The sequence below is a fragment of the Dermacentor albipictus genome, chromosome 9 (assembly GCF_038994185.2).
Source record: "Dermacentor albipictus isolate Rhodes 1998 colony chromosome 9, USDA_Dalb.pri_finalv2, whole genome shotgun sequence".
NCBI lineage: Eukaryota > Metazoa > Arthropoda > Arachnida > Ixodida > Ixodidae > Dermacentor > Dermacentor albipictus.
The window spans coordinates 131,409,830-131,423,042 of record NC_091829.1 but is presented as its reverse complement, the minus strand read 5'-3'; the positions used below and the strand labels follow the sequence as shown (position 1 = coordinate 131,423,042).

Genomic DNA, 13,213 nt, shown 5'->3' with positions numbered 1-13,213 from the left:
ATGTAGAACAGCAACAAGCTTGCCGACAGGATTTAAGATGCCATGACAACTAAAAAATTTTATCCGAAATGCATCAAAGATTTCGAGATAATGCATCAGTTGATGTAGAATCACAATATAACATTTTCAATAAACTGATTTTTTCCATGATTTATGGTCTTTAAGAATGCCCCCCCCAAATTCCACCTTTTTTCTTTCTTCTTTTTAGTACTGTGAAATTTAGAATAAGCGAGGTTGTACTGTACAGTACTTTTTTACTGGTGAATTTGTTCCTGGAAAATGTGATGTTTCAGCACTAATGTTCAGTACATTGCCAAGCTGCAATTGTATGATATATTTTCTAGCCACTGGATGAACAAGAAAAGGCATGAAGCGTGCCCATTAGAGAGCAGTGCGCGGCCCACCACCCAGTATTCGCCCGCACAACGGTCACATGAAAATACCAGCACGAACTCGGTTTCCACTTCGAGCCCAGCAAATGTGCTTGTGGATCATCCCACTCACAGCTATCCCCGCGGACGCTATTGCAGTTAGCATCTTCACCTTTATGTTTAACAGCACATGTGGCGTAGTGCCGTTGGAAGCATACTGCATGGTTTTAATAGATGTTAACTTAAATGCACTGGTACAGGCGCTACGAAGTGAGTGTCATGTTTTGTCCTGGTGGCATCGTATTCTGTCATTGCTCGCGAGATCAATTTCATCTTGGACTCCACAATAGAAAAAAAAAAGTCATGGGTTGTTTCTCGTAAGTGGGCACACCGAACTTCCCGCCATAATCCCCCCCCCCCCCCCCCCTCCGCGAAGCTGGCCAAGGCTCACTTCAAGGTGCGCAAAAATGTAAGCTTGCCAAAAAGAAAGTGTGTGCCCACCACCTCGGCACTGTATCAGCGCCTGTCATTTTAATGTTTTGTGCAATGCTTCATATTACGTAGATTTCAACTTCACTTCAGTCTACAAATTTGTGAATTTGCCACCCTTGAAAACTGCTGGTGGTTGTGCTGCTTCTAACATGAGGGCATGTCTGTGTGTATTTACAAAATGAGGTGGCACAGTACAGCTACAAGTTCAGGGAGTGCATGAATGAAAAGCTCCAAGAGAAGGCATTGAACCTCAACGATAAACAGTTTTTTTTCTTCGTTTCGAAGTGAAAAAAGTTGTTCTGGTTCCAGTTCGTGCAAATTTTTTTTTTTTCTCTTTTAGTTCAGTTGACTCGATACACTGCTCCTACGCCGGAAACTATCCGCTCCAAGCTACTATAAAGTGAAACTTTTTTGCCTGCTCCGAAACAATCTTGGGCTGTCCCACTCCTGTAGAACTTTAATAATGAAACTGTTTTCTAATAAAGCATGCATCATCTGCCCAGCGCTCTGTAAATGGATGAACGTGCTTAGAAATGGCTTCTTCGCAGACGGTGCGCCGCCGTCGCAGCTCGGAGATGTCACGGAAGTTCACGCCGTCTCCTCAACGACATCGTCGCATGGCAGCAGTGCAAGTAGTTCCCGCCTCGTCACGCCGCCCATTCTGCGGCGGGGAAAGCGGAGGCGACTGGTGGGTTTTTTCTCTTGCCATTAAGGGGGGAGGCTACACTTTAAATACTACTTTTTTATTTGTGGACAGATCTGAACGAAATTTCACACTTTGTGTATTTTAATATGCAGATTCTAAAGATATAATTAATTTTGCCATAGGATAAGTAGTTTCTGATATACTCTAAAAGCATTGTATAAGCTGGGTCCTTTGTTTGGAGGAAAATTAGCATCTAAACAGAAAACCCTAACAGTAATTTGAGCATAAACACTATCTAGAATGCTCAGGGAGTGTCATAAGGTATTAATCAATGTTCTAGGCTAATCTCAGCAAGAGTTAGAGCTCATCAAAGTTGCGAAAAAGAAATGCCATCTCGACATGTCAAGCATGTGACCCATTTCAAAAACTTTTTGAAATAGTAATGCTTTGAAAAGATGCATATTGCTTACTGCATACATTTCTCTTTCTGTCAAAAAAAAAAAAAATTATGCCGATAGCTGAAATAGGACAGAAGCTATTTTACCTCCAAATTGGAAGTCTGTCAGAATTGTTGTTTTGAGAAGTCAAGGAAAAGCATTCTGCAACATCTTTATTGAGAACATGCCAATAAAATCTCAAAGAAATTCACCAGGGGCATAATCTAGATGCATCCTATCTTTATGCCGCTTTTTGGCCAGCTTCCTTGCGCTCAAAGCGGCTTCTTGCTGGAATTAGCACTTCGATGGCCATCTTTCTCCTTTGCTCACTGAGATGCAGTGCCAGGAATATTAATGTGTAGCTTCTGTAGAATTGCAGTGGACGCAAGCAGGTTCCCAGTGTTGAAGCGGACAGCTTTCCCAACAGCAGCTTGCACGGCAAAGAGAGATGTATGCTGTTCCTTTGAGACACTCCAAATCACTGAGTGAAGGCTCTAATTCGAATTCTGTGTTTTGCCTCGCTGGTATCTCTGGAGCAGGGTTTTTCAGATAGCTGTGTATATACAGGCAGCATTGCTTCTGCCACGTGTTCTGGCAAGTTGTAGTGGTGCTTAGGTTCAGGCTCTCCCTTTGCTCTCGTAGCATTGTGACGACAGAACATTATCAGAACATTGTTGAGAGCCCGTACTCCTTGGCGGGGTCCTTGAAAGCATTACCACTTTCTAGCCGCACCCGGGACACAGCTCGAGTCCAAGGAACTCTTGTACGATGGATAAATCCACGATTGCAAATTCAGTTCCGCTGTCGTTGACGTCCTCTCTCCTGTCGACACCCAGCAGCTTGAACTTTCGTTCCATTGCAGACTGCGACGCCAGGCACGTTTTCCGGCGCTTGCTACTTTCTTCAATTGCGAAGGAAATGGTGCCTGCACGATCTGTGCCAACACGCGTGGTGTGGGCAGACGAAGTGTTGACACTAGACGTGCCGGTTTGCAGCTCGCAACTCGATTCGGTAGAATGTCCAGGCAGACCAGCAACCGGCAACTCCGCGAGTATGACAGGCCTAGCCGCCTTTGGTCACGCATTCCACAGCCGCTTGACGCATAGTAGCCTTGAGACGACGATCTTTTCCAGCCATCTGGGCAGCAAAATCAGCACCTTATCAAACGTCGTCACGAAGAAAGTGGCTGAACAAACGTAGCCTAGACCTGAGGAGGGAACGGAAGAAACTGGTACATAAGAAGCCGATCAATGAGTTAGCAGTAAGAGGGAAAATAGAGGAGAACAGGTATTCGGCTTTAACTCAGGAAGAGGACACTAGTGTTGAAACAATGACCGACAATCTTGTGGGCATCATTAAGGAGTGTGCAATAGAAGTCGGTGGTAACTCCGTTAGACAGGATACCAGTAAGCTATCGTAGAAGACGAAAGATCTGATAAAGAAACGCCAATGTATGAAAGCCTCTAACCCTACAGCTAAAATAGAACTGGCAGAACTTTCGAAGTTAATCAACAAGCGTAAGACAGCTGACATAAGGAAGTATAATATGGATAGAATTGAACATGCTCTCAGGAACGGAGGAATCCTAAAAGCAGTGTAGAAGAAACTAGGAATTAGCAAGCATCATATGTATGCTCTAAGAGGCAAAGCCGGCAATATCATTACTAATATGGGTGAGATAGTTCAAGTGGCTGAGGAGTTCTATAGAGATTTATACAGTACCAGTGGCACCCACGACGATAATGGAAGAGAAAATAGTCTAAAGGAATTAGAAATCCCACAGGTAACGCCGGAAAAAGTAAAGAAAGCCTTGGGAGCTATGTGAAGGGGGAAGGCAGCTGGGGAGGATCAGGTAACAGCAGAATTGTTGAAGTATGGTGGGCAGATTGTTCTAGAGAAACTGGCCACCCTGTATATGCAATGCCTCATGACCTCGAGCGTACTGGAATCTTGGAAGAATGCTAACATAATCCTAATCCATAAGAAAGGGGACGCCAAAGACTTGAAAAATTATAGACCGATCAGCTTACTGTCCTTTGCCTACAAAGTATTTACTTAGGTAATTTCAAATAGAATCAGAAACACCTTAGACTTCCGTCTACCAAGCGACCAGGCAGGATTCCGTAAAGGCTACTCAACAATAGACCATATTCACACTATCAATCAGGTGATAGAGAAATGTGCGGAATATAACTAACCTTATAGATAGCTTGCATTGATTACGAGAAGGCGTTTGATTCAGTTGAAACCTATGCAGTCATGGAGGCATTACGGTATCGGGGTGTAGACAAGCCGTATGTAAATATACTGAAAGACATCTATACCGGCTCCACCGCCACCGTAGTCCTCCATAAAGAAAGCAACAAAATCCCAATAAAGAAAGGCGTCAGGCAGGGAGATACAATCTCTCCAATGCTATTCACAGCGTGTTTACAGGAGGTATTCAGAAATCTGGATTGCGAAGAATTGGGGATAAAAGTTAATGGAGAATACCTTAGTAACTTGCGATTCGCTGATGATATTGCCTTGCTTAGTAACTCAGGGGACCAATTGCAATGCATGTTCACTTACCTGGAGAGGCAAAGCAGAAGAGTGGGTCTAAAAATTAATCTGCAGAAAACTAAAGTAATGTTTAACAGTTTCGGAAGACAACAGCAATTTACAATAGGCAGCGTGGCACTGGAAGTGGTAAGGGAGTACATCTATTTAGGGCAGGTAGTGACGGCGGATCCGGATCATGAGGCGGAAATAATCAGAAGAATAAGAATGGGCTGGGGTGCGTTAGGCAGGCATTCTCAGATCATGAACAGCAGGTTGCCATTATCCCTCAGGAGAAAAGTGTATAATAGCTGTGTAGTATAATAATGTAGTGTAATATAGCTGTGTGTATAATAGCTTACCAGTACTCACCTACGGGGCAGAAACCTGGAGGCTTACGAAAAGGGTTCTACTTAAATTGAGGACGACGCAACGAGCTATGGAGAGAAGAATGATGGGTGTAACGTTAAAGGGACCCTGAAACGATTTTGGCGATTTTCTACAAACGTACTGAGTCGTTAGAGTGGGTTCTTCTGATCATTAATTTTTGCATCTAAGTGCTCTGCGTAAAGCGCGTAATTTATTATAAGGTTTTAAAAATACCCATCGCTGCCGATCGCAGCGCACTGCTCGGCGGAATTTTAAGCCGCCCCTACCCATATGATGCAAATAACCCATATTACGACACATGGGTGAGCTATCTGATTGGCTGACCAGGGCGCGTGGTTGATAATTTTTCCAACTTTATGGTGAACAAATGATGCTCGTAATAGTTGGAATGTTAGTTACTTTGTTTTTGTAAAAAGAAAATAACTTAAAGAGAATACACAAGAATAGTTTTTTAGTACACTTCAGCACTTCTGGCACACAGCAAGTGTCGTCTGCTTGTGTTACAACGTACTCCATTTTGACGAGAGCTCCGCGGTCAGAGTCGGTCTCAGTCTTTTCGCGAGCACTATGATTCGACTTTGTTGCCTTGTGGACTGCAAACCTAGCGACCTGCAAACCGCGAGTGCAGTATTAGGGCAAGCGCAAGGGGACAGGGTCTGGCCGCTTGACGGTGCCGGGATGAGCCACGAGATGAGCAGAAGGGCAAATGTGAACGGTCTGCACGGTGCAGCCACCTGGTGGCACAGAGCTCAACCATACACAGTAGCAGCAACGAAGTGTATTCTTTGTTGCTGGTGTGTATTTTTCGCAGGAGTGTAATCATCAACACGTTGATTTATAAATGTTTAAAATGCTTTACACTTGGTTGGAGCAATATTATCGCTTTGTTTGACTGGTTAAGCGCTGCGCCAGCAAGTGTCTGGACCGTGCAGACCGATCAGGCTGCTCACGTACGTCTACGCTAAAGTTCCTTCATCAGCTTGAGTTTATGCCTCCAGTCATTTGCCGAAATGACCAGCTTGCCTGTTTTTAGCGGAGTACCGGACACGTTCGGCGCTACGACAGAATGCTCGCAACGCACGCTGCTTCGATAGCTCTCGGTCGACGGCCAAGCGGCTAGCGGAGAGGTCTCGCGCGGAAGGGGGCGTGCTCCTAAACAACCGGAAGTGAGCGATGTGACGTCGCATCGTGACGCTGAACCAGTGAAGGCGGAGCTTAGCGCCGCTCGCTCGGCGAGCGAGTTGAGGAGGAAACGCATAGCTAGGGAGGAGGGTAACTTCTAATCGCTTGCGGCTCCATTAATACGTAACGCTTCACTTAAATTGTGGTGCGAATGTTCTACTTAAGCTGTACCCTACGCTACGCGCCTACAAAATTTGTCCGAACCGTTTCAGGGGCCCTTTAAGGGATAAGAAAAAAGCAGATTGGGTGAGGGAACAAACATGAGTTAATAACATCTTAGTTGAAATCAATAAAAAGAAATGGGCATGGGCAGGACACGTAATGAGGAGGGAAGATAACCGATGGTCATTGAGAGTTACGGAATGGATTCCAAGGGAAGGGAAGCGTAGCAGGGGGCGGCAGAAAGTTAGGTGGGCGGATAAGATTAAGAAGTTTGCAGGGATGACATGGCCACAATTAGTACATGACCGGGGTTGTTGGAGAAGTATGGGAGAGGCCTTTGCCCTGCAGTGGGCGTAACCAGGCTGATGATGATGAGGATGATGGTTGTAAAAACCTACTGAAAACGAAACTTTTCAGTTATTAATTAGCTGAACAGTACCATCAATAGTAATGTCAATAGGTTCCATGCACCGGTAATCTAGGTCTGCAACAATGGGCAAATTAGTAATACTTTCTTTCGGGAATACGGATGAGAAGAATTTATTTAAAACTAGAGTACACTCACCGTTAAGAATAGGAATGTTGTTTTCTTTGTGTAAGGAGATGTCATTAGTATAATGTTCAGGAGATAAAATGTGCCAGAACTTTCTGGGATTAGATATGAGTAGTAAAGGAAGGTCTTGAGAAAAGTATTTATTTTTGGCTACACTGAGAGCGGAGCAGTATGAACGTAACAGTTAAGATACCTTTCCCATGCTGACGGGGTGCTGGTTCGTTTTGCAGTTCGGTATGAATGTTTGTTTTTGTTTCTGAGTAGGTTAAGGGGCTTAGTGAACCTCAGTTTGTTCTTGTGAAAGTGAAAGTGAAAGTTTATTTTCTTTTCAACGAAAAGAGGACGCCAAGACAAAAGGCAAGAGCCTGACAAGGTCCCGGTCACCCGTAAAAGAGCTGGCATTGTGCATAAGCACTTGACAACAAAATACACGATGAATTTCTCAAGCATTGTAAAAGCATGAAGCAGTAAGTTAACATGCACAAAATTTGTACAAGAAAAGAATAAATTAAATACACAACTTATCGTATTAGGGGTGTAAAGATACATCTTTTTTATACAAACATAAAAATATCAGTCCTAAAACAAAGAAACAATATCACAGGTAGGAAAAAAATTCAAATAAATACAACAAAAGGTAGTAAAATAAATACATATAAATACAAAGTATGTCGACTAAATAAATGTATCATTCTGTTTGTTCCAGTAGGTATTTTTTAATTGTAGATTTAAAGCGGTTTTGTGGAAGGTAATACTCAGTTTCAAAGGGAAAGTTATTTATCACCGTGGGAATCTGCTAGCTTAGTGTTTGCTTGCCATAATTGGTGCGTGTGATAGGAACAAGCTTACGTTTCGTCCGAAATGCATGACGGCTGTTGGAATTAGTTATTCTGATTAAAAGAATGTTCTGCTCAACCAATGCGCATAACTTATCTCTGAACATCACCCAGTTACAGTGGAACCCCGCTCATACGTTTTTCACCGGACCGGGGGAAAAAAACGTAACAGCCGGGAAAACGCAACAGTGAGGAAAGCTCCGAAAATGATTGAAAAAAGTGCAGCTTCCACTACAGACAATTTATTTCCACAGAATGCGCTTAGGACTTAAAAAAGTCTGGAGTGGTGGCTTGCCGTTTCTTTTGCTCGCTAGAAATCACCACACGTTTCTCTATAGCTTGGAAGGCCGCATTGCTGTCAGCGTCGCTGTGAGGTGCGACGTACCTGCGGAGGAACTCCAGAGCCGCGACAGCTTCTCCAAAGCTAGGATTTGGCAACTCCCCGGCATCATGCGGCTCGTGCTCCTCGTCGTCACCGCGCCACGGCAATGGCAACGGACGAAGGAATATGCGCGGGAAATTTTGCCCTCTTTGGCGTAATCATGCTAACCTGCTAACGATTGTTTAGGATTGCTGCGGAGCGTGCGCGTCCGAGCAGCCCGATTGCGTGCGGCGCGGTTTCGCAAGAAATATAAACAAGAGAGGAGAGCTGGCCCGATAGGCGCAGCAATGCCATGAGCAACGCCAACTTCCGGCTTCACAAAAAAGAGTGACATCAGGGCCTCTCCCGAGTTTCCGTCCTCCGTGAGTCGACCCGTCCAACTCTATGCGTCCAAAAACGATGCGGTGACCGTAATCACAGTGATTTTAGCGAGAGCATTTTTCACGAATGGCCACTTAGTGGCGGCCTCTCGATCTGGCATGCGGCTCCTTGCAGCCAGTTCTATAGCCAAGCCCGGCCAAGCCTCGTCAAAAAGCCAAAATGGCGGTTGGCGCGCGTTGCCTGCTTTAGTCCAGGCGGGTCCGGGTGCTAAGTTGCGACATATCACGTGGGAACGTTTTCACAGCTGCTACGTAACAACGGGGTTCTTTATACATTGGATCCTATGGAAGCTATGCCGGGACCGGATGAAAACGGCGTAGCAGCAGGGAAAACGCAGCAGTGAGGAACATAACAGCGGGGTTCTACTGTATTATGAACAGACTGGTAGACTTCCGTTAATTCGGCTCCGATTACAGTCGAACCAATACATCGATAATTCGATTGCAAGAATAGGCTTGAGACGCCGCTCATGGTCGTGACAAATGGTGGCTTATCGGAGCATTCAAGAACAGCGAAGTCCATACGGGCAATGTGGAAGTGTCCTTTGTTCACAGAAAAAAAAGAAAATTAATCTTTGACTGCTTCTTGCTCTGAGAAATAAAGCTGAAACTGCTGCTTTCGATCTTCGTGAAACTTTCCAGGTGCAATAGTCCGGTGCCCTCCATTTCACAGCACCAATGCCCAATCAGGCTGAACGCTGGCGCCAGCTCTCAGCGGTTGTGCATGGGCACATTTCCTCATGACCACGGTGATCTTTGTCACCAGTGGAATAGCCTTCCTCTTAGGTGCCAGCGATTCCCGCCACAATGTCCTCGTCAGCTGTAGCAACTACAGCTTGAACGTCACTGTCAGTGTCAACAAAATTTTCGTCAGTCACATTGGGCGGGAAGGCACCCGGAAAACAGGAAAAGTCTCAGAATGCCTTGTGCAAATATCTGTGATCGTCTGAACCTTCCGGACATTCATTCACGGCCACTGCAAGACCGGCTTTGCGGAAACAATTGGCCACTGTGTCCTGCTTCACGTCGTTTAAAGGGCCCCTGAAACGGTTCGGACAAATTTTGTAGACGCGTAGGGTACAGCTTAAGTAGAACATTCGCACCACAATTTAAGTGAAGCGTTACGTATTAATGGAGCTACAAGCGATTATAAGTTACCCCTCCTCCCCAGCCATGCTTTTCCTCCTCAACTCGTCTGCCGAGCGAGCGGGGCTAAGCTCCGCCTTCACTGGTCCTGCGTCACGATGCGACGTCACATCGTCGACTTCCGGGTGTTTTGGAGCCCGCCCCCGCCCGCACGAAACCTCTCCGCTAGCTGCTTGGCTGTCGACCCCAAGCGAGAGCTATCGAAGCAGCGTGCGTTGCGAGCATTCTGTCGTAGCGCCGAACGTGTCTGGTATTCCGTTAACCACAGGCAAGCTGGTCATTTTGGCAAATGACTGGAGGCATAAACTCAAGCTGATGACGGAACTTTGGCGTAGACGTACGTGAGCGGCCTGATCGGTCTGCATGGTCCAGACACTTGTTGGCGCAGCGCTTAACCAGTGAAACAAAGCGCTAATATTGCTCTAACGAAGTGTAAAACATTTTAAACATTTATAAAAACAACGTGTTGATGATTACACTCCTGCGAAAAGTACGCACCAGCAGCAAAGAAGGAAACGCTTCGTTGCTGCTACTGTGTATGGTTGAGCTCTATGTCACCAGGTGGCTGCACCGTGCAGACCATTCACATTTGCCCTTCTGCTCATTTCGGCTCATCCCGTTACGGCACAGTCAAGCGGCCAGATCCTGTCCCCTTGCGCTTACGTTTGCCTTAATACGGGACTCGCGAAACGCTATTGCGTTAGTAATCTTCCGATGTAAAGTGACGGCCACAAACGCGCAAATCCTGCGCAGCAGCCAGTTCGCTCGTACGCTGCCTTGCAGAGGGACACGATGTCGCAGCTTGACATATTGCTAGTCGCTACGTTTGCAGCCCACAAGGCAACAAAGTCGAATCATAGTGCTCGCGAAAAGACTGACACCAACTCTGACCGCGGAGCTCTCGTCAAAATGGAGTACGTTGTAACACAAGCAGACGACACTTGCTGTGTGCCGGAAGTCCTTAAGTGTACTGAAAAATTGTTCTTGCGCATTCTCTTTATGCTACTTTCTTTTTATAAAAACAAATTAACTAACATTCCAACTATTACGAAGATCATTTGTTTACCATAAAGTTGGAAAAATTATCGACCACGCGCCCTGGTCAGCCAATCAGATAGCTCGCCCATGTGACGTAATATGGGTTATTTGCATCATATGGGTAGGGGCGGCTTAAAATTCCGCCGAGCAGTGCGCTGCGATCGACAGCGATGTGCATTTTTAAAACCTTATAATAAATTACACGCTTTACGCAGAGCACTTAGATGTGTCAATTAATGATCAGAAGGACCTACTCTAACGACTCAGTACGTTTGTAGAAAATCGCCAAAATCGTTTCAGGGTCCCTTTAAGGTGCCAGTGATATCTGAATGGCCCCCAACAGGTCAACCTTCAGATCGACTACCATGTGGAGGTTAATTAGAAGCCGCTGAGCAGGTCTCCTCCTGTAGCCGACCTTCAGTGCCTTTATGTTGCCCTGGTCCAATGGCTGCAGCCTTGGCTGCAGCCTCAGCAAACTAGGCAGCCTGACTTGCCCACTGCAGTGCCCCATGCTTGAAGCCATTCAAAAGCAAGCTGCCGCGTCATCCATGCTTTCCTGTTAAAGCCATAGCGTACTGGAAGCTGCTTGCAGTTCTTCAAGCACCAAGGTGAGATGCTTCTCCCAATGACAAATGGATTCAGCTTGCGCGATCCATCCATATATGCTGCAACCAAAACCGTAATGCACACTTTGCTCATCTTCTAACCATGACATGTGCTCCTTCGGAAGTCTAACCTCCGTATTCAGAAACGCAACTTGAGTCGAAGCCCATGCTTGACTTGATTTAGATGACGCCTGGCGTTAGCGTGCATAAAGACGCTCACTGCGTTTCCTTCGGCGCGTTCACGATAGGCGTCACTTAGATCAAGTCAAGCATGGGCTTGTACTGAAGTTGCATTTCTGAATACGGGGGTAAGTCTTGCATGGCAGCATTTGCCAGAAAAGTCCAGTCTCATCCGCAATGAAAATTTCTGCGAGAGAAAACTCCCCGGCGATCTTTGGCCACTCGTCGGAAAGCCACTGTTCCATTTCCTGGCTGCGGACAGCATAACTTTCGCCTGAAATGGCTTTATCCACAATGCTGTGGCAGCTTTTGAACTAGAGCTGTGCACGGGCCGCACTTCTGACCCTGCACCTGGCCCGGTCCTTACACTACCACAGGCGACCCGGCGCGGCCCGACGCTAAAGAAGCCCGAGTTCGCCTGGCCCGGCTCGGCCTTAGGCCGGGTTATGGCTCGGCCCGGGCCCAGCCCGACCTGCAATAAAGCGACGCCTACACAAAAAGAAACAATATTAGGAAAATCAGTTTATTTAAATGACCTTATAATGTTGAACTCTTGCATTTCATATGACGAAATCGTGAACATATACAGATACAGCACGCACACACAATTGTTGTTCTAAGTTATTGTGCAAAAACAACAAGTTGTCCATTGATGAAGGGTTAAGGGGGGAGGCTACACTTGAAATACAACTTTTTTATTTGTGGACAGATCTGAACGAAATTTTCACACATTGTGTATTTTAATATGCAGATTCTAAAAATATAATTAATTTTGCCACAGTACAAGTAGTTTCTGATATATTCTAAAAGCATTGTATAAGCTGAGTCCTTTGTTTGGAGGAAAATTAGCATCTAAACAGAAAACCTTAACACAGTAATTTGAGTATAAAGTCTATCTAGGATGTTCAGGGAGTGCCATAAGGTATTATTCAATGTTCTAGGCTAATCTGAGCAAGAGTTAGAGCTCATCAAAGTTGTGAGAAAAAACTGCCATCTTGACATGTCAAGCATGTGACCCATTTCAAAAACTTTTTGAGAAGAGTGCTGCTTTGAAAAGGTGCATATTGCTTACTGCATACATTTATCTTTCTGGCAAAAAAAAATTACGTTGGTAGCTGAAATAGGACAGAAGCTATTTTACCTCCAAAATTGGAAGTCTGTCAGAATTGTTGTTTTGAGAAATCAAGGAAAAACATTCTGCAACATCTTTATTGAGAACATACCAATAAAATCTCAAGGAAATTCACCAGGGGCATAATCTGGATACATCCTATCTTTTTGCCGCTTTTTGGCCAGCTTCCTTGCGCTCAAACAGGCTTCTCGCTTCTTGCTGGAGTTAGCACTTCGACATGCTTCGACGGTCTGGCGCTCCGGACGTTTTCCGGCGCTCGCTGCGTGCTCGCTACTTTCTTCAGTCGTGAAGGAAACGGTGCGTGCACGATCTGTGCCAACACGCGTGGCGTGGGCGGACGAAGAGTTGACGCTAGACGCGCCAGTTTGCAGCTCGGAACTCGATCCGGTAGAATGTCCAGGCAGACCAGCTACCGGCAACTCCGCGAGTATGACAGGCCTAGCCGCCTTCCGTCGCACATTGCACAGCCGCTTTACGCGTAGCAGCCTTGAGACGACAATCTTTTTCAGCCACCCGGGCAACGAAATGAGCATCTTATCAAACGTCGCGAAGCAAGCGGCTGAACAAACGTAGAGAGCGGCGCGATGAAACCAGAGATAAACAAACGTAGCGAGACGCGAGAGCGGTCGAGCGCGCGCCGACGAGCACCGGACCAATAGGAGCGAGGCGCGTGTGGGTGTGCGCGCTTTGGCCAATCGGCGGCACGGACGCATCCTCCAGAAATGACGCGATAGCGTCGGTTT

General features: G+C 46.0%; 1 protein-coding gene across 4 annotated transcripts in view; it reads left to right on the top strand.

The window, feature by feature from the left end:
• LOC139049684 (transcriptional activator Myb-like) overlaps positions 1–13,213 on the top strand; it is a 343,827-nt gene that overhangs the window by 185,901 nt on the left and 144,713 nt on the right. For all 4 annotated transcript variants that reach the window (XM_070525392.1, XM_070525393.1, XM_070525391.1 and 1 more), the window contains exon 9: positions 1,412–1,551. In XM_070525392.1, the coding sequence (XP_070381493.1) occupies positions 1,412–1,551 (140 nt within the window). The remainder of the gene's footprint in view (positions 1–1,411; positions 1,552–13,213) is intronic.